The sequence below is a fragment of the Anomaloglossus baeobatrachus genome, chromosome 1 (genome assembly GCF_048569485.1).
Source record: "Anomaloglossus baeobatrachus isolate aAnoBae1 chromosome 1, aAnoBae1.hap1, whole genome shotgun sequence".
NCBI lineage: Eukaryota > Metazoa > Chordata > Amphibia > Anura > Aromobatidae > Anomaloglossus > Anomaloglossus baeobatrachus.
Genome location: NC_134353.1, coordinates 629,816,324 through 629,837,852, shown reverse-complemented (window position 1 = coordinate 629,837,852; position 21,529 = coordinate 629,816,324). Strand labels below are relative to the sequence as shown.

The window sequence follows — 21,529 nt, the reverse complement described above, 5'->3', positions numbered from 1 at the left end:
TGCCGCCTATCAATTGGATCCAAAAAGGATTAAACTGCCAGGGGACACCTACCAACGGATTCCAGTCTCCGAGCTGCACACGGACCTGAGTGGGGAATGGTCTGACACTCCCCTGGCCAAATATGTGACTGAGGCTATGCAGGGCATCATTCGGGAATTGCCTATAGCTAAATCTATTTGTGACAGTGATTGGTGGGCACTGGAGTAACAGGAGAACTGTCTGGTCTGTAGGTTCCTAATACACCAAACATCTACATACCCCACCTGTTCTATCAATCTAGACAGGGAAGTAGATGCAGCAGCCACAGGGATACTTTCTTTGTGCAACTTGAACCAGTGGAGGTGCAAATAATTATTATAGTCCCCTACCAGTAGGGTAGGGACCTCATGAAAGGGGCTGATTAAGTTAAATATACGTTTTAGCGGTTCAGTCGCATATAGTGGGGAATAAATATATATTGCAACTAAGATACAGTGCACATTGCAAAGAACACAGTAAGGACACACATACCTTCCCTCCAGGTCTACAGAGGATTTAAGACCTGAAAATGCAACTGTCCTGTGCAGTAGAATGCGCACTCCCCTGGAATGTGTGGGGTACACAGAGTGGTATTTGTGGCTATCCATCTTTTACGTAGCAAATAAATCCTTTCACCAAGTGCATTTCTGAGAGAAATATTAAGGCTAGCTTTAGCTGCCCAAGGAACATAAAGATAGCACATCGCTTAGTTGCGTCACCTAGCCCCTGCACATTCATGCTATTATATTGGCCTCTGTCTCCATCGGGGTGGGCATACATAAGTACTAGCGGATTGCATCAGAGGGACAACAACAAACCTGTCTGCAATACCTTTCCATACAGTGGTATAGACCAACCAGGTGACCAAAACAGGAAGGACAGACAACATATAAAACACACACCAAAATAAACATAACATTCCACTCAAACACAGAGAGAAGGGGCTAAAGATAACCCAGAATGCATATAACAAGATAAATGCCTGAAAAGTCATTCTTGACTGTAACATAGCATATCAGGGTGTCTCTCGCCAACCGTCTGCTAATGGGTAACATATTACATTCACTTCCATATATCGCAGATCCAGATGATGGCAGAAATCTTTAGCGGGTATTCCTGAGTTTTTTTTCATTAGCATCGATCCACGCTGCCGCATCCTTAGTCAAAAGATTGTGCCCCACATTCTGCCACCGCTCTCAATCTGGCAGGGTGCATCATTGCGTATGAAACTTGCAATTATCTCAATCATTCACGTCGATAAATTGCGCTCTCCTCTGCTGGATTTTGGCTGAGGTATTTGGGACTAACAAAATCTTGTTGCTGTCAATTACCAAACCTTAAGTTCTCAGGCCCTCCGCAGGGCAGCGTCACGATCTCTAAAAAGTAGTAACTTGAGGATAGTTTTTGGAGGTGCCCCTGGTGGTGGGGGCAAGTGGAGACCCTGTGTGCACGCTCAATTGTGAAAAATGGAGAGAAGAGACCTTTACCCAGGATCTTGGGGAGACACATTTCAAATAAGGCTACTTGGTTATTGCCTTCCGCTTTCTTCGGGACTCCCACCAAGCGGAGGTTGCTCCTCCAGGTTGCCCACCTTAGCAGTGAGCAATGAGATGTTATCAATTACTCTATCAAGGTCCCGAGTTAGAGGGGTGATTTTATCTTCTTAAGAGCTAACATGGTCTTCCAGGGCCCCCACCCGCACATTAACTCCCTGCAACTCTTGCTTAATACAGTAGATATCAGCTTTTATACCTCCCATCTGCATATTCATGGTAGATAGCATGGTATTGCAGCAGTTCACTGCCAGCAACATATCAGTGAGGGTAGGCTCAGATGTCTCAGGATGTGCGCCGGAGTCCATAGCCTCAGGGTGCCCCCTCATGGAACACTGCTGGTTAATGTCCCACAGCTCCACGCTGCCAGCGCCCGCCATTGTACTCACAGGATCCAGCTGCACATCCTCATCAGATAATTCCGGTCCCCGTGTCAGCTTTTCCACCGCACAGGGGCATGCGGAGGGAGAGATCTCCTGCTCTGTCCGGCAGCGCCAGGCTCCAGCACCATCTTGTAAAGCGGCACCTCGTGGTCCTGCGACTCTCGCTCGCCTCTCTGTCCCCGTGTCATGATGGCACCGGCTCTTAAACTTCCAAACCATGCTCCGGGATCTTGGGTGAAACACGACACTGTCGGGGCATCTAATAGCAGATCTTCACCTGGCTGGGTGTATTTTATTTTTTATTATTGTTATTGTTTAATTTTCAATGGGGCAGAAAAGGAGTATCAGAACTTTTAGGGTTTTTTATTTTTTATTGATTTTACAAGTGTCCTTAGGGGACTTTATGCCTGTACTGTCTAATCTGTTCTGCTGTTCGGACCGAAGCTGCGTCATCACTCTGATCAGCAGAAATGCTCATCTTCTATGAGTACCGGCGCACTGTCTGCTGTCTCAGGAAGTGAGTCAAGGTATCATCACGGGTAATCAGCTCACCCCCTGCACTACAATGACAACCCAATGGTGCCCCGTGATCGTGATGACTGATCCCCGCCAGAGTGTGCTAGATCGCGCTGTCAGAGTTTGAGAGCGCAATCTAAGGGGTTAACAGGCATTGGTGGATCTCCGATCTACCCGTGTCTGTTAGCTGCACGTCTGCTGATCAGATCAGCAGACATGTGCGGAGAATAATGTGGGCCCAGAGTGCAAGCCCATATTAAAAGGACCATAACACAACCAAGGACATATACAGTATATACGTCCTTGGTAGTGAAGGGGTTAAGAGAACAGTTTAAGAATGAAGCGTGAATCAAGATTGCCGACAATACAGGAATAAAACATTAAGTAATAGGTATATGCTGCCTTATATAAGAAAAAGAAAAATGCTAGAGTGCTTCTTAAAGTCTGAGGTGGGACTGTCCCTATGAAGTATTTACGATACATCCTGTGAATATGCATATAAGGGAATTTGTCAGAAGTTGTTTGTCATGTAATCTGAGAGCAGCATGGTGTAGGGGCTGAGACTCAGATTCCAGCAATGTGTCACTTACTAGATTGTGCTCTGCTGTTTCAATAAAATCTGTGTTTTATCAGCAGGATATTATCACTGAAGATCTAGGTGTTTGGTGTGTCCTAGTCAACTGCTCTATGTAACCCCCACCACTGATTAGCTGCTATGTGCCTATGTACAGTGTACACAGAAAGCAGCCAAACAGTGGTGTGGGTGGAGTTATACAGGGCTCAGCATTCTGCGCGCTGCTAGATCTGCAGCAGAGAAAACAGGAACACCTCTGGAATTAGGGTCTCAGCCCCTTCATTATGCTGCTCTCATATTACATACTAAAAAACTGACAGATTCCCTTTAGGTCTTGATGAAGGAAATACCCCTTTAATTAGATTTGGAAACTTGTTTTTTGTAGCTTGATTTTACGTAAATCATGTAAAAGCATTTAATTAAAATAAGTAATAGGGATGATCGAATACCTCAAATATTCGGCTTTGTGAATATCCGACGAATAGGTCGCCGGTATGTGAATATTCGATGCGCAATGTACGAGGGGCGATCCAAAAGTAATGATAATCAATAATAAACACAATGAATATATATATAAAAAAAAAAAAATAATATTTTTCTACATAGTCTCCTAACAAGTCAATACATTTAGTCCATCTCTTTTCTAAACTTAGAATTCCCTTCGAAAAAAATCCCTAACAGCAGTTATCACGTCGCTATTGTCAAATTTCTTGCCCCGGAGGTGTTCTTTGAGGCGAGGAAAGAGAAAGAAGTTACTGGGGGCTAGATCTGGCGAATAGGTGGAATTGAATCTTGAATTGTTGCCATGGCAACTGCAGCTTTGTGAGCCGGCGCGTTATCTTGGTGAAACAGCACTCCAGCCCGCAGTTTGCCATGCCTTTTCTCCTTGATAGCCTCCCGCAATCTTCTTATTTGTTCTGCGTACTAGGAGCCCGTAATAGTGGCTCCCTTCTCCAAATAGTCCACCATAATAATTCCTTCAGCGTCCCAAAAAACGGACGCCATAAACTTCCCTGCTGAGCTTGACACTTTAAATTTCTTCGGCGTCGGTTCTTCAGCTCGTTTCCAGGTCATCGATTGTTGTTTAGTTTCGGGATCAAATTGGTGGATCCAGGTCTTGTCCATGGTCAAAAAACGTGACAAAATTCTCCTTGTCTGCTTGGAACTTTTCGAGATTTGCTATGGAAATGTCAACTCGTTGCTTCTTTTGCTCGTTGGTTAACATTTTTGGCACCCAACGCGCGGAGACCTTTCTCATATGCAATTCTTTTGCAAGGATTCTTTGAATACTGCCATATGAGATCCCTGTGACCTCAGCTACATGCCTGATAGTCACTCTTCGATCTGCCAATACAACGTCTTCCACTTTTTTCACGTTTTCTTCATTGAGGGACTTGGATGGGCGTCCTTCACGATGTTCATCTTCCGTCGATGTTCTTCCCAGCTTAAATTCCTTGGCCCAGCGTGCAACTGTGGAATATGGAGGAGAAGAGTCTCCAATGTTTCCACCAAGTCGCTGTGTATGTCTTTGGTAGTCTTTTTTCAAGCAGAAGTATTTGATGACAGCTCTGAGCTCGTTTCCATTTTGATGTTCACTCCTCGGCAGTTCATATTCAACTGAATGTAGCTCCCGGGAATCGTGGCCTATTTAAGTGATTTTTTTTTCCTGGACTAGTGGGTAGCTAAGAGAGAAGAAAACTTTTTATTTTAATTTCTGTGTGCAATAGAAATAACCGATCATTACTTTTGGATCGCCCCTCGTAAGTCTATGGGAAGCCCGAATAGTTCAGAATAGTTGTTATTTGGGTTTCCCATAGACTTACATTGCGCATCGAATATTCGCGAATAGCGGCGACCTAGTCGGTAAATATTCGTGAAGCTGAATATTTGAGGTATTCGATCATTCCTAAATAAGTAACCATCCAGCCGGAAAGTGGCCATGCACCAATCTGCGAATATGCTTGTAGAATCTCCTTACTATCAGTAATAATCGACAGGCAGAATGTTTGGAGGAGCATTTATTTCAGGGCAAACAAACATAACAGGCTAGAACAACACAATCTCATTATAATACAAACAAGCTGCAGAAGGTTTAGAGAACAGTCCTCCCCCGCAGGACCCCCGGGATGCGGAACCTCAACAGCTGAAACTTATAAAAGGACTGCATAGGGCGCTCGATGAGCCATCAGCAACCCCCTCTAAGTGCAAGGACCAAGTGTAGCACTGAACCTCCTTGGATCTTATAGTCTGAGGCAGTCTTCTCATCATTCCTATTAGGAGAAAAAGAGAAGTTAGTCATTTTAGGATTTTATACTAGCCAGAGTAATTATTTCCTAATGTCAAGATTTTCCATGGGGTTCATCCACTCTTTAAAGGGAACCTGTCAGGTCCCTTGTGCACGTAGTTCTGTGCACATATCTACTATTCGCTACCTAAAATTCCCTTCATGTAGTACCATACATACACAGGGGCGTGATAACATGTTAAATGGGCTGAATAGTCGGGGGAACTATCGCCCGTGTGACTAGTCACAGGCCTAATTAGAGTCTTATAAAGTCTTTAGAAATACACAGATCTTTAGAGAAAGTATGTATTCTACTATATGCTGGGACAGTAAGGCAGGGAATATAGATATGTGCAGAGCCACTCATGGTCCTGGGTGTACTGGGGACCTGACAGGTTCCCTTTAATATTAGGACAGTTTTTGTAGATTTCATGATTGATTCATAAAGACTTCTGTTTCTCTAATATGGCAAGCAGTAGTCCCAAGAGTCTCGCACAATGACCTAAAGTGAGCGGGTATTATATATTAGTTGAATAGTAACACTTAACCCATTATCTCCATGCACATAGCACCCACATAAGGGAAGAATTGTTAGCATTTTTCTCAATTTTCCCATCTGAATGATTTTATTTTTGGGTTGTGCAGTCATAAGAAAGCTTTATAAAAACTTTATAAAAACAGGAAAATAAAAACTTTGTACATCATTTAGTGGATCAGTTCCTCGCCATTTCAATAACTCTACTGGCTGATATGTAAGGGGAAAAAAAATGTGCATAAAACCTATTTTATACAATGGGTTATTTCCTGATTAAATATCCCCTGTAAAATGCTTACTTTTCAGATATCGCAATATCAAACCCTCAGCAGCAAGTGAGAGAGAATTAAAAGGTAGGTTCCAATAGATCCTTAGATTTTTTGCTGCAGATTTGCTGAAGAATGCATTCGTCAATGTTAGGTCATGATAACCCCTCCAAGTGTCACCATCATATAGTATGTTTTTTATCCAGATGTCGGCTCTTTCCGCCAATCAAGTGCTCCTAGTCGTCAAGCATAGTATCCTACACCATCACGTCAGTGTCGGCCATTGCACAGCTTTCAATAAACCAGTTAGGTAAGGATGGTTGACCTTAGGGAGATCAACATCCAGCACTGCAGAGCACCATCATGTGTTTTCTCAACGCAGTGATTCTAGAGCAATGCCCCCTGGGAAATATGCAAAACAAGGAAGCCGCGGAGACACCATCACATGTTTCTCAACGCTGGCAGGTAACTAGCCAGGTCTTTCACTGGGAAGGAACAACCACGGGAAGGGCAGTCTCCAGTCAAGGAAACCACCTATGCCAAAACATGGTATCCATCCACAGACAGCTGTTTCAGGGTATTTGCCCCTCATCAGTGTGGAGTAGGAAACTGGCTAGTGGGAGCAATGGCTACTCCACACTGATGAGGGGCAAATACCCCGAAACAGCTGTCTGTGGATGGATACCATGTTTTGGCATAGATGGTTTCCTTGACTGGAGACTGCCCTTCCCGTGGTTGTTCTTTCCCGGTGAAAGACCTGGTTAGTTACCTACCAGCGTTGAGAAACATGTGATGGTGTCTCTGCGGCTTCCTTGTTTTTCAATAAACCAGTGACAGTTTAACCCCTTAACGACCCATGACGTACTAGATACGTCATGGATCGTGTGCCGGTAAGCCCCGCCCCCTGCCGCCGGCAGCGAGACGCGCACATATCAGCTGTTATCAACAGCTGATATGTGTGCCTGCTAACCGCGGGTGGAATCGCTTCCACCCGCGGCCATTAACCCCTTACATTTCGCTGCCAAAGTCTTGGCAGCGATATGTATATGGGCGCCGCCATGACAGTGACTTACCCCGCCCCCACCGGAAGTCACGTGACATGATCACGTGACTTTCGGCGGTTGCCATGGTAGCACAGGGTCATGTGATGACGCCTGTAGCTAACATGAGTCACTTCCTCTCAATGCCGGAATACAGCCGGCATTGAAAGTGAAGCAGCAAATCTGCAGTTCTCAGCTCTGTAGCTGAGATCTGCAGATAGTGCAGAGCGATCGGATTGCTGATCGCTATAGCCCCCTAGGGGAACTAGTAAAATAAAAAGAAAAAAAAGTTTTAAAAAATTTAAAAAAAATAAAAAAACCTAAAAGTTCAAATCACCCCCCTTTCACCCCATTGAAAATTAAAGGGTTAAAAAAATAAAAAATACACACATATTTGGTATTGCCGCGTTCAGAAATGCCCGATCTATCAAAATATAAAATCAATGAATCTGATCAGTAAACGGCGTAGCGGCAAAAAAATTCCAAACGCCAAAATTACGTTTTTTTGGTCGCCGCAAATTTTGCGCAAAATGCAATAACAGGCGATCAAAACGTAGCATCTGCGCAAAAATGGTACCGTTAAGAACGTCAGGTCGAGACGCAAAAAATAAGCCATCACTGAGCCTCAGATCCTGAAAAATGAGAACGCTACGGGTTTTGGAAAATGGCGTAAACGTGCGCCACGTTTTTTGGACAAGCTTGTGAATTTTTTTTAACCCCTTAGATACAAGTAAACCTATACATGTTTGGTGTCTACAAACTCGCACCGACCTGAGGCATCATACCCACACATCAGTTTTACCATATAGTGAACACGGTGAATGAAATATCCCAAAAACTATTGTACAATCCCACTTTTTTTGCAATTTTTCCGCACTTGGAATTTTTTTGCCGTTTCCCAGTACACTATATGGTAAAACTTATGGTTTCATTTAAAAGTACAACTCGTCCCGCAAAAAACAAGCCCTAATATGGGAAGATTGATGGAAAAATAAAAAAGTTACGCCTCTCGGAAGAAGGGGAGCAAAAAACAAAAACGCAAAAACGGAAAGTGCCCGGGGGCTGAAGGGGTTAAAGATAATGCTGGAAACAACATGTCCTCTGGTGGCCATGACTAAAACTTCAATATTTCTATTGTCTTGTACTACGGAAAAATGCTCACATGAAAATAGTTTATAGTGAGAGTATGTGCATCCTGACGCAGCGGGTCTTGACCTGCGGGTCCACGAGTCTCCTCCGCAAGAGACCGCAGCTGCTCGTACCCATGATCAGGGTTCAGTGCACTGCGGTCTATCGCTTGTGTTCTCCCTATGAAGGACGCATATCCACAGCAAACAACTGACATGCTGCGGTCTGGAAAGATGCACCGCAGGTCAGTGGTTGCTGCGGAAAAAACAAGCACAGTGGGCACGGGATTTCTAGAACTACATCCACTGTGCTTGTACTGTACACCGCAGCGTTTTGGATGCAGCTGAAACATGCTACAGCCAACATGCTGCAAACACTGATCGTGAGCACGCACCCTGATAGTGACAAAAGGAGAAAAAAAATATGAAGGCATTCTTTGTGGCTCCCAATGCTTAGCATGGTACACGTCACTTAGAGTAGAAGTGCCTGCACATGTAAAGTACTCACATTTGTTTGCCGCTATAGATCAGCCTCTGCTGTTGTGGAGGAATTCCCTCTTTTTCTTCCACTCGTTCTTTAATCCTTTCCACCTGCGGAAAGTATAAAATGTATTGAAAAGTGGAGCATGTGCCAGAAATACGTCATCAGACTGGTCACTGAGAAACACAGAAATGAAGGCAGACAAGATAAGGACAATGTGCCCGACTCATCAAGACTGGGAGTCTCTTATGCCAGTGTTGAGAAAGCCCACAGTAGAAACTTGCCAAAATAAGTAGCACCAACCTCAAAAATTCATTTGGTGTATCATACTGCCCATGTGCCATGAACTGCAATCTATGCAAGCTGGAGTATATATTTGGACATTTATGCCACTTTGCCATGCTTCTTCCAGCTAACAGTTCGGTCAAACCCCACATACTTTTTAAAAACGAATGCAGGACAAGATTTGGAATTTTGTAAAGCTAGAAATGAAAGATTTAAAGGGGATGTCCACGACTCAAACAATCCCTGCTTAATCACCGTGTTTGCCACAAGTAAAATAACTCCTACATTCACCTATGGTGCTATTCCAGCTGTGTTGGCACTGTCTCAACTGAGGCTTGTGCGTGAGTGTTATGTCATGTGATCCCTGTGGCCAATCAGCTGCTCTTTTAATGTTCTATTTTAACAAATCAGACATTCGGAGGAAGTGAGAGAGCAGCCACAGCATTCTCACTTCTACTGATTGCCAATTATGCCCGAAGTGGGGGGGAAAGTGAAGCGGTTGCAGAGATCACACGACAATGTCACTCAAGCCCTAAGAGAGCCAGTGCCGACACCGCTGGAACAGGTGAGTACAGGAATTATTATTAGGGATGATTGAATACCTCATTCGGCTTCGCGAATATTTGCTGAATAGGTCGCCGCTATTCGACTATCGCGAATATTCGATGTGCAATGTAAGTCTATGGGAAACCAGAACAACAACTATTCGAGCTTCCCATAGACTTACATTGCACATTGAATATTCGCATAGCGGCGACCTATTCGTTGGATATTCGCGAAGCCGAATATTTGAGGTATTCGATCATCCCGAATTATTATTTTACTTGGCGGACACAGTGATTGCGAAAGGGGTTGTCTCAGTAATGAACAACCATTTAATCAGCACCTAGCTTCTCTACAGTTATGCGCTCTAAGCATAATTATGTGGGTGTTATATATGGTAAAAAATAATCAATGTTACTCTATGGTTTGGTATAGGATAACACACCAATTCACACAAACACTTGTCTGCAGGCAATACTAGAAGAAAAATAAATCCTTATATTTCCAAACTAGTTAAAATGTAACTTTCATTATACATTTTAAATAAATGTCAATAATTAGTGCACTTAGATTCCTTGATTCTCTGGATTAGCGGCTTTTTATGTCTCTATGGTCAGATAGGGAATAACATTAATATACAGTCATATGAAAAAGTTTGGGCACCCCTATTAATGTTAACCTTTTTTCTTTATAACAATTTGGGTTTTTGCAACAGCTATTTCAGTTTCCTATATCTAATAACTGATGGACTGAGTAATATTTCTGGATTGAAATGAGGTTTATTGTACTAACAAACTGTTCAGGATCTATGGCTCAATGACTGCTTATTTTTTCCGTCTCAAGCTGCCATTTTTAACTGTACCATTTTTGCGCAGATGCTATGTTTTGAGCGCCTGTTATTTCATTTAGCGCAAAATTTGTGGCGATCCAAAAACAACTTTGAGTTTGGTAAACGGCGTAGCGGCAAAAAAATTCAATCAGATTAATTGATTTTATATTTTTTTAACCCTTTCATTTTCAAAGGGGCGAAAGGGGGGGGGTGATTTGAACTGTTAGGGTTTTTTACATTTTTTAAAACTATTTTTTTTTTTAACTTTACTAGTACCCCTAGGAGACTATATGGATCAGCAGTCTGATAGTTCTGCCATATTTGCTGATCACAGCTATAAACAGCCGATATGCTCATTTTCTGCCTCACCCAGCTCAGGGCCGGGTGAAACCGAAAGCAAGTCATGTGAGCTACAGGAGTCATCACATGACCCTGTGCTACCATGAAAACCACCGGAAGTCACGTGATCATGTCATGTGACTTCCAGCTTCCAGTATCGGCCGGTGAGTAAATGTTTACCGCCGTGCTTGGCAGGCACACATCTCAGCTGTAAAAATCAGCTGAGATGTGCGCTGATCGCTGCAAGCTTCCGACAGCAGACCGCAGGCAGTAACACTATGACCGCTAGGACGTACTATTACTGCACGCGGTCGTTAAGGGCAGTCAGACACTGATGGGCTTGTTGCGAGTATAATGGAAGTCAATGGGGAACTCAAGCATTTTTCCAAAAGATCTTCAGGAAAAATACTTAAGTTCCCATTTGAATTCCATTATTCTCTGTACTTGAGTCTGTTCAACCTGCTTGTTTCGAACACCCGATCTTGGTAGTGCTTGCACATCACTAGTTATATGTAATCATGTGTATCCCAAACCACTGTTTGGGACTTTATAGTTTCTAAATATCCTTAGGTCACCATTGTAATAAGTGTACAAGAAGATCATATCTTCATGTAAGATCTCAAAGGGGTTGTCCAGGTTTATCACAAAAGTCGGCAGTCATTCTGTGACTGCAGACTTGTGAATCCTCGCGATGAGACTGACCATTTATGTGATCACAAGTATGCAAACAGTGACATATCAACTAGACTTGTGCAGTCTTGCTCAATACAAGTGAATGGAGTGAGGCAGCGCACGTCTAGTTGGAATGTGGCCTGGAGTATGAATATATACTTGTGGTGACCGGACCACTCAAGTGTGGAGTCACAAAGTAACTGCAGTCATTTGTGATAAACCTGGACAACCCCTTTAACACAAGAAGAATTTTCATACTCCACTTCAATAACCATGCAGTGATCAGGCTCTATTCTACTTTATCACCTTCATTATATGGGTGACATGCACCAGAAAGACACATAAATGGCAAACAATATTTTTCGAGTAAAGCTAAGCACAATACCTTGTCAGTGGGCTCAATATCAATTTCTATCTCTTTCCCGGTCAGCGTCTAGAATTGAAAAAATATAAAACCATTATGCACATGGCCAGAAAGACATAGGAGCATAAAATGTAAGCGTTAGTAATGTGTCCGGAGATTATAGTGAGAAACGTCAGCTCTAAAGGAAATCTGATCAACCAGTACGAAAACGTCTGACAAGTCCCATCTCGCTTGCAGTCTGCTTGCTGTCAGTGAATGAGGACATAGTTTACATTGAGAGGATGAACACACTGCTCACAGCTGAGATTTTGCTACAGTAACTGCCTGGAGTGCGAGCCATTTCCCCTGAGATCACTTCACAACACTGGTCTTCATGTCTATTGTTCTGCTCTATGATAGGAAAACTGACTAAACCGGGGCGCCCATCAGACCCTGCTAAGAAAAATGTGGGGACATATGGTTTGTTATGGTTTTCACCAATTTCTAGGACAAAACAAAGAAGCATGGTGTGTTACCGACAACTATATTTGCCCAAATCTGCAATTGACGCTTTAGCTTGTTATGACAAAATTGCCTAGTTTCTGCCCTTTTTAGTCCTGCTGCTCCAGATTTTGTTTTTTTAATAACCCCCATAGTGTTGCAGAGATAGAGGCTTTTCTATTTGTATGCTAATTTTTTGTGTTCCTATAAGGGGATGTGGCTCACAGGGTAAGGGGTGCTTCACACACAGCGAGCTCGCTGCCGAGATCGCTGCTAAGTCACGCTTTTTGTGACGCAGCAGTGACCTCATTAGCGATCTCGCTGTGTGTGACACTGAGCAGCGATCTGGGCCCTGCTGTGAGATCGCTGCTCGTTACACACAGCCCTGGTTCGTTTTCTTCAAAGGCGCTCTCCCGCTGTGACACACAGATCGCTGTGTGTGACAGCGAGAGAGCGACAAATGAAGCGAGCAGGGAGCAGGAGCCGGCGTCTGGCAGCTGCGGAGGCTGGTAACTAAGATAAACATCAGGTAACCAAGGTGGTTACCCGATATTTACCTTAGTTACCAGCCTCCGCAGCTCTCACGCTGCCTGTGCTGCCGGCTCCGGCTCTCTGCACATGTAGCTGCTGTACACATCGGGTTAATTAACCCGATGTGTACTGTAGCTAGGAGAGCAAGGAGCCAGCGCTCAGTGTGCGCGGCTCCCTGCACACACAGCTAAGCGATGTGCGCTGGTAACTAATGTAAACATCGGGTAACCATACCCGATGTTTACCTTAGTTACCAGTGTCCGCAGCTTCCAGACGCCGGCTCCGTGCAAGCGCAGCGTCGCTTGCACGTCGCTGCTGGCTGGGGGCTGTTCACTGGTCGCTGGTGAGATCTGCCTGTTTGACAGCTCACCAGCGACCATGTAGCGATGCAGCAGCGATCCTGACCAGGTCAGATCGCTGGTCGGATCGCTGCTGCATCGCTAAAGTGTGAAGGTACCCTAAGAGTAAAAGTCTAAACCAACGTCCCTATAAGCCACAAAACCATAGGAAAGTAGCAATAAATGTAAAACCTCAAATCCATACAACTGTGACAGATTAAAACAAAAAAACGGAATATTCAGATGAGCAGTGGGAATAAAATAAGAGCAAAAACTCCCTGTAGCAGCTTGTGAATGGTCCTCTTTAAAACGGGTTGTCCAGTCTGCTATGTGCGCACTTACCGGATTTTGCCGCGAATTTTTTGCGGTTTTGCTGCATGCTTCGCTGCAGAAAATGTTCATAACATCTCTGGAGTGAATCACCAGCAAAACCTATGGGCAAAAAAAATCCTGTGCGCACTGGGCGGAATTTGACAGCTGCATGTTTTGCTGCGGGATTCCCGCAGCAAAAACAATTGCATGTCACTTCTTTTCCGCACGTCGCTGCGGGATTTCACTCCATTGACTCCAATGTAATCGGAAAATCCCGCAGGGAATAACGCAGGCAGCAAATTCTGTGCGGTTCACTGCGTTTTCCTGCGTTATTCCCTGCGGTATTTCGCGGTTTACCTCCGGTAATGTACATCACCTGTCTGCGGTTTTGCAGGGAAGTGATGTCATTACAGGAAGAGGAAGCGGAGCAGAGAGTAATCACACACACATCACACACACACACAGACATCACAGACATAGAACACTGACACATAGAACACACAACACACATAGAAACAAAACGGAAATATAGAAAAAAAAGAAAAAAAAAAACGTGGGCTCCGCTGCATATTTACCGTCCAGCCGAGGTAAGCACACAGCGGCGGCCCGGTATTCTCAGGCTGGGGAGGGAGAGGGGCAGGGTTAATGTCCCCCGCCTCACTCCCCCTCCCGCAGCCGAGAATATCAGCCGCAGCTGTCCCGGCACTGTCGCATACATTATGCGGCAGCACCGGCGTGTCCACGGCTCTTCTTGCTGTCGTGTAGCAGTGGCAGCAAGGTAATACAAGGGGTTAATGATGGTGGGGGATCACCGCCATTAACTACAGGCTTGATCATGGCAGCGTCTATGTGACAGCTGACATGATCAACCCGAAAGTAAAGTGAATAAAACACAGACACCGAAAAATCCTTTATTTTAAATAAAACAAACAAGCCTCGTTCACCATTTTATTAACCCCTCCCGCACCAAAGCTCCGGCGTAATCCACAGCTCTAACGTCCTGCGCTGCTTACATCCAGCCGCGACTGTCACAGACACAGCGCTGAATGAAAGCAGCAGACAGCAGAGGTAATTACCAGTCATTTCCCACCGCCAGTAATGTGAACTCACTGCCGACCGTGGGAAATGCAGCGATCTGTCCTCTAGCTATCTATCTATCCCTCTATCTATTCTTCTGTCTATCTATCTACTATCTCAGAATTAAATTATTATTTTTTTTTTTTCAATGTGCTTTATTGCATTGAATGCAATAAAGCACATCCCAACCCGCACGCGGCAGAACCGCGGCAATACCGCGAACAATACCGCGGTGAAACCGCAGCAAACCGCATGCGGTTTTCGGGTGCGGTTTGCCGCGTTTTTTTTACCGCGGGTGCGGTAATCTTTGAGAGCATGCGGAATTTTCTCAAGAAAATTCCATTTCCCAGTGCGCACATAGCCTTATAGTCCCTGTGCGCACTTGCCGGTTTTTCCCGCGGATTTCCCGCAGATTTGCTGCAGAAAATGTTTAGAACATCTCTGCAGTGATTCACCAGCATATCCTATGGGGAAAAAAAATGCTGTGCACACTATGCGGATTTTGACAGCTGCATGTTTTGCTGTGGGATTCCCGCAGCAAAAACAATTACATGTCACTTCTTTTCCGCAGGTCCCTGCAGTTTCGAGGGCTGGCAGATCAATCACCCGCTGACTCTGGGTCGGCGGAGGATTGATCCCCGATATCTGGCCAGATGCTGCTACCCATATAAAGTTTATGGGGAACAGAATCTAGCCCAAAGGGGTAGGAGCAAGTGCTTCATATTCACACTGCTCCCGCGGCGGCTCTTTCATCTTCCAGAGCTGGCTCATTATTCATCTCTTATTCACTCCTTCCCTGCTCACCGGTGGCTGTGATTGGTTGCAGGCAGACACACCCCCACGCTGAGTGACAGTTGTCTCAGTGCAACCAATCACAGCCGCCGGTGGGCGGGTCTATAGCGTACAGTAAAATAAATAAAAAAAAAACGGCGTGCAGTCTCCCCCAATTTTGATAACCAGACAGGATAAAGCCTCACAGCTGGGGGCTGGTATTCTCAGGCTGGGGAGCCCCATGTTATGGGGAGCCCCCCAGCCTAAAAATATCACTCAGCAGCCTCCCGGAATTGCCGCATCCATTAGATGCGACAGTCCCGGACTTTTCCCGGCTCTTCCAGTTGCCGTGATGCGGTGGCAATCGGGGTAATTAAGGAGTTAGTGGCAGCAGCCCATAGCTGCCACTAAGTACTAGCTTAGTGATGGCAGGCGTCTATATGACGCCCCCTCATCACTAAACTAAGTGAAAGTAAATAAGCACAAACACCCCAAAAATCCTTTATCTGAAATAAAAGACAAAAAAGCCCCCTCTTTCACCACTTTATTAACCCCTAATAACAGCCCTCCAGGTCCGACGTAATCCACAAGATGTCCCACGACGCTTGCAGCTCTGCTACACCTGGCACTCACAGTGAGCGCCATAGACCATGACTGCTCACTGTGAGGGTCAGGACGCAAGTGAAGTGAGTCGCCGGGATCAGCGGTGACTTCACTGATGTGCTTTGCAGTGACAGGTGGAGGACTGCACATCAGCTGACTGAAGTCACCGCTGATCTTATACTCACCTTCTCCTGCGAGGCTGCCTCCGGACACTGCTCTCCTGCTTCCAGGCCGGCTCACGCATATGCAGTGCACAGCCGACCCGTAAGTAGCAGAGCGCCAGAGGCAGCCGAGCGGGACAAAAGCACGGCCCGGAGACTTCAGTACCACAGACAGCAGGAGCAGGGAGAACTGTGAAATCCCGCAGGGAACAACCTGCGGCAATTCCGCACCAAATCCACACCAATACGCAAAATACCGCATGCGGATTTTGGTGCGAATTTTTTGCGGTTCTTTCCCGCAACCTGCGGAATTTTCTTAAGAAAATTCCATTTTCTAGTGCGCACAGGGCCTTAGGACTAAAGTCTGCTGAATGCTGACAGCATACATTGTGCACACTGTCATGATTCTGCGGGATTTCACTTGCTAGATGGCGGCTATGCGACCCCATGTATATGATACTCTCAGTCATCAGCCACTTACACGGTGTTCCAAATTATTATGCAAAAAGAGTTTAGGAGTGATAAGGTTAGAAATGTTTTGTCATTTAAACTCATTGGTGGTGATGTGTGTCAGGGCTCTTCATATCACTGAAAGCAATTGCAGATACCTGTGCACATTAGTTTGGCAGGTGTGTCCAAATAACGGCAAGACTACTTATGGGTATGTGCGCACGTTGCGTACTAGCCCAGCACCGTAAAAGGTGCGCTTCAGAGCGCAGCTGAAAAGCTCCGTTCTGAAGCGCATGGTGCCGGCGAGAACGTGCGCTCTGCCTGCAGCTCCTGCCATAGACAGAGCAGGAGCTGCCGGCAAAGCGCACGGAAGAAGTGACATGTCACTTCTTTTTGCGCAGCGCTTCGGCAGTAGCCGAAGCGCTGCGCTCTGAGACGCCACGTGCGCACGGCCCCTGCACAATCTCCATAGACTGTGCAGGGGACGCAGGACGCATGCAGTTACGCTGCGCTGCAAAGCGCAGCGTAACTGCATGAATTTACGCAACGTGCGCACATAGCCTAAGAAGGCTGTTCCACATTATTAAGCAGCCTACATTTTTTGCCAAAATGGGAAAGAAAAAGGATGTGTCGGCTGCTGAGAAGCAACAAATTGTGGAGTATTTAGGTCAAGGCATGATTACAATCAACATTGCCAAGAACCTTCATCGTTATCATCGCACAATCAAGAAGTATGTAGCTGATTCACAGCACACACGTGTGCGTGCTGATAAGGAGAAATTGAGGACTCTTTCCAACAGGCAATTGCGTCAGGTTAAAAGAGCAGCTGCTAAAATGCCTTGTCATAGCAGCAGACAAGTGTTTGAAGCTGCTGGTGCCTCAAACGTCCCCCGAACAACAAGATGCAGGGTCCTTCAGAGGTTTGCAGCTGTGCGTAAGCCATCCTGTCGCCACGTCTATCCACTGCACACAAGCAGAAACGGCTCCAGTGGCCAAACGATACATGAAGACCGACTTCCAAACTGTTTTATTCACCGATGAATGCCGTGCAACGCTCGATGGTCCAGATGGATGGAGTGGAGGATGGCTGGTTGATGGACACCCCATGAAAACACGGCTAAGGCCGGAGTCACACTTGCAAGTGACTCGCGCGAGACTCTGATTGCATCACCCGGCATGGCTGCATACTCTCCTGACAGGAGCGGGTCGGTTGCATGTATCTCTATGCAGCTGAGATGCTCCTGTCAGGAGAGTATGTAGCCATGCCGGGTGATGCAATCAGAGACTCGCGTGAGTTACAAGCGAGGCACTTGCAAGTGTGACTCCGGCCTAAGGCGCCAACAAGGAGGAGGTGGAGTAATGTTTTGGGCTGGAATCATGGGGAGAGAGATTGTCGGCCCCTTTAGGATCCCTGAAGGGGTAAAGATGAACTTCATAATCTATGTGGAGTTTCTAAAACAGCACTTCCTGCCATGGTTCCTTCCTACAACGTCTCTACGTCACGATGAGCCACAAATCCTACTGGAACCTGGAACTGGACAAAGCACCTCTGGCTCATTAGGTAGAGACCCCCCTCATCAAGAGTGGTGGGAACATGGTCATTCCTGGATGAATCAGGGCCGTAGTGACTACAGCGCACATGTGAACACTGGCCAGCCTGGAGACAACTGTGCCCACAGACTGCTCCCATTCACTGAAAGCAGAGATGTAAAGAGCTGTGCTGCACAGAAAGCACAGACTGGATCCCTCGGCGTGACTCTCCGTCCGTCCACCCCCCCCCCCCCCCCACAGTGTGACTCTCCGTCCGTCCACCCCCCCCCCCCCCCACAGTGTGACTCTTCGTCCGTCCACCCCCCCCCCCCACAGTGTGACTCTCCGTCCGTCCACCCCCCCCCACAGTGTGACTCTCCGTCCGTCCACCCCCCCCCCCCCACAGTGTGACTCTCCGTCCGTCCACCCCCCCCCACAGTGTGACTCTCCGTCCGTCCGTCCTCCCACCCCACCCCCACAGTGTGACTCTCCGTCCGTCCGTCCACCCCCCCCCCACAGTGTGACTCTCCGTCCGTCCACCCCCCCCCCCCCACAGTGTGGCTCTCCGTCCGTCCACCTCCCCCCCCCCCCACAGTGTGGCTCTCCGTCCGTCCACCCCCCCCCCCCCCACAGTGTGGCTCTCCGTCCGTCCACCCCCCCCCCCCCCACAGTGTGGCTCTCCGTCCGTTCACACCCCCCCCCACAGTGTGGCTCTCCGTCCGTCCACCCCCCCCCCCCCACAGTGTGGCTCTCCGTCCGTCCACACCCCCCCCCACAGTGTGACTCTCCGTCCGACCACCCCCCCCCACAGTGTGACTCTCCGTCCGTCCACCCCCCCCACAGTGTGACTCTCCGTCCGTCCACCCCCCCCCACAGTGTGACTCTCCATCCACCCCCCCCCACAGTGTGACTCTCCATCCACCCCCCCAGTATGACTCTCCATCCACCCCCCCAGTATGACTCTCCATCCACCCCCCCAGTATGACTCTCCATCCACCCCCCCAGTATGACTCTCCATCCACCCCCCCACAGTGTGACTCTCCATCCACCCCCCCACAGTGTGACTCTCCATCCACCCCCCCCAGTGTGACTCTCCATCCACCCCCCCAGTGTGACTCTCCATCCACCCCCACCCAGTGTGACTCTCCATCCACCCCCCCCACAGTGTGACTCTCCATCCCCCCCCCTCCACAGTGTGACTCTCCATCCCCCCCCTCCACAGTGTGACTCTCCATCCCCCCCCTCCACAGTGTGACTCTCCATCCCCCCCCTCCACAGTGTGACCCTCCATCCCCCCCCTCCACAGTGTGACTCTCCATCCACCCCCCCACTACAGTGTGACTCCCCATCCTCAGTATGAGACACCATCCCCCCGTATGACTTCCCATCCTCAGTGTGACTCCCCCGTGTGACTCTCCATCCTCAGTATGAGACATCATCCCCCCGTATGACTTCCCATCCTCAGTGTGACTCCCCCGTGTGACTCTCCATCCTCAGTATGAGACATCATCCCCCCGTATGATTTCCCATCCTCAGTGTGACTCTCCATCCTCAGTGTGAGACACCATTCCCCGTATGACTTTCCATTCCCCCGGTGTGACTCCCCGTCCTCAGTGTGCTATCCGCCTGGCCGGCGATGCCCAGGCCCGCTGTGAACACTAGGCTTCCGACCAACCTTCACTTTAATGAGCATGCTGGCGGCGTCTGTATCTCTCGCAGCAGCAGCAGCCGGGCTTCCAGCTATCACTTCCGGGGCCGAAGGTCAGCTGCCAGGAAGTGAGCGGTGACAGAGGCTTGACGTCACTTCGTCCGCTCCATAGGTGTGTATAACGGCTCCGCTCTGTCACATCTCCCTGTCGTCCTGCTTCCTCCGCCATATTTCGCGCCTGCCAGTGCTGGTATTAGGCTGCCATCTTTCTGTTCTTTCATTGCTTCCTCAGGCTGTCAGTTTCTCCTGACATTCTCTCTTCATATAATGCGCCTTTTCCTCTCTGTCCTGTGCGACATTATATGTTTGCTGGTCTCTTTAGCGTGACACTAAAGCTATATGACATTTATAAAGATATCTATATATATATATATATCTATATCTGACAGTGGACTGCACCTATGACTCTCATTGCATTGTGAACTACAACTCCCAGCATGCTCCACAACACAAGTCAGTCGGATTCCTACAAATGTTTTCATAAGGACCCCCCACACCCAGTCCCATGCACTGTATTATATTATTTGTTTTTCCTGAAAATACACTAGAATGGTACAAGTCCGAACTGCGTTTATGGTTCTGTTCACACACATTGATGTCCGTACAAGAGATGAGAGTCACTGCAGAACTCTGTGGTCTCCAGTATCCTCTATAGGAGGCTATGCAGGGTGAAAATAAAAAAATCAGCGATTGCACACCCTGCTTGGGTCCACTGGCTTCAGTGGTGACGCTATGACTACAGCGTGTGTGACCACTGCAGCCAATCACTGCTCAGTGGCAGTGTCAATGTAGACAGCAGCAGCTACTGAGTTCAGCGATCGGCTGCAGCGGTGGCGAACGCAGTAGTTGTGAAGTTACCACTGAAGTCAGTAAATAGAACATGCACATGTTGAGGATTGGTCAGTAATTTCTACATTATTATAAGTGGGGACCATGCTGGTGCTCCTTGTTCAGCAGCGTCACGCTGCAGACATAGGAGACAGTAGTGATGGCGAGGTTTGGATGGAGCCATAGCAATCATGATGTGTAGACAGAGTTGCCCGCAGCGTCACAGATGGCAGTTGTACCTGTGACATTGATGGAACTCAGAATCTTACTACAAACTGCCATCTACTACAACTCAGAACCTAAGGGCTGTCCAAAAGCTAATTACAGGGTAGTCTTCTGGGCATACCTGGCCACATGGGTGTACAGCCACAACACTGAAAATCAGGCGTCAAGATTTATTCACACATAAGGTTTTACCATTTTTGTTGTTTTCATTTAAGGCCAGATCTTTCTGGGTCGGATTCATTAAAGCATTTACACATGTATTTATTTTATGTTCTCACCAGTTTTTCATTTTTTGAAATCAATGTTATGTGTTTGTCTTTTTTTTTAGTTTTTATGTTTGTCATCAATTCTGTCATCTAAAGAGGAAAGGGTTCTTTACAGGTAGAGCAGTCAGACTGTGGAATGCCCTACCACAAGAGGTAGTAATGGCAGATACTATAACAGCTTTTAATAAAGGGCTGGATGATTTCCTCAGTACACACAACATTGTCAGTTATAAATGACTTAGTGACAAAATGTATAATTAGTGGAGGAAGGTTGAACACGATGGACCTAGGTCTTTTTTCAACCTATGTACGGTAACTATCTTGGGTGGAGTTTTGAGTCTCCATATGTTTTTGGCTTATTCATCAATTGTGACTTTTTAAAAGGGAATCTGTCACCAGGTTTTTGCTATCTACTCTGAGAGCAGCATAGTGTAGTGGC

General features: G+C 46.8%; 2 protein-coding genes across 2 annotated transcripts in view; one reads left to right on the top strand and one right to left on the bottom strand.

Annotated features, from left to right (window-relative positions):
* Positions 1–5,048: 5,048 nt before the first annotated feature.
* On the bottom strand, positions 5,049–19,846 carry NEDD8 (NEDD8 ubiquitin like modifier). Its single transcript, XM_075319013.1, has 4 exons — positions 19,739–19,846; positions 11,832–11,879; positions 8,806–8,888; positions 5,049–5,315 (listed from the first exon to the last, which is right to left on the bottom strand). Exons 1-4 carry the CDS (start codon positions 19,754–19,756, stop codon positions 5,231–5,233), a joined length of 234 nt encoding a protein of 77 aa, XP_075175128.1. The 5' UTR covers positions 19,757–19,846; the 3' UTR covers positions 5,049–5,230.
* The window catches only part of GMPR2 (guanosine monophosphate reductase 2), a 46,434-nt gene continuing 44,696 nt past the window's right edge, over positions 19,792–21,529 (top strand). The window contains exon 1 of the mRNA XM_075319005.1: positions 19,792–19,883. The gene's annotated coding sequence lies outside the window, so the exon portion shown is untranslated. The remainder of the gene's footprint in view (positions 19,884–21,529) is intronic.

What these genes read in the sequence shown, in the direction of transcription:
- NEDD8 (XM_075319013.1), bottom strand. An exon ending in ATATTGAGCCCACTGACAAG is followed by an intron (nt 8,889 to 11,831) that starts GTATTGTGCTTA and finishes TACTTTCCGCAG; the next exon opens with GTGGAAAGGATTAAAGAACG. An exon ending in ATCTATAGCGGCAAACAAAT is followed by an intron (nt 5,316 to 8,805) that starts GTGAGTACTTTA and finishes TTCTCCTAATAG; the next exon opens with GAATGATGAGAAGACTGCCT.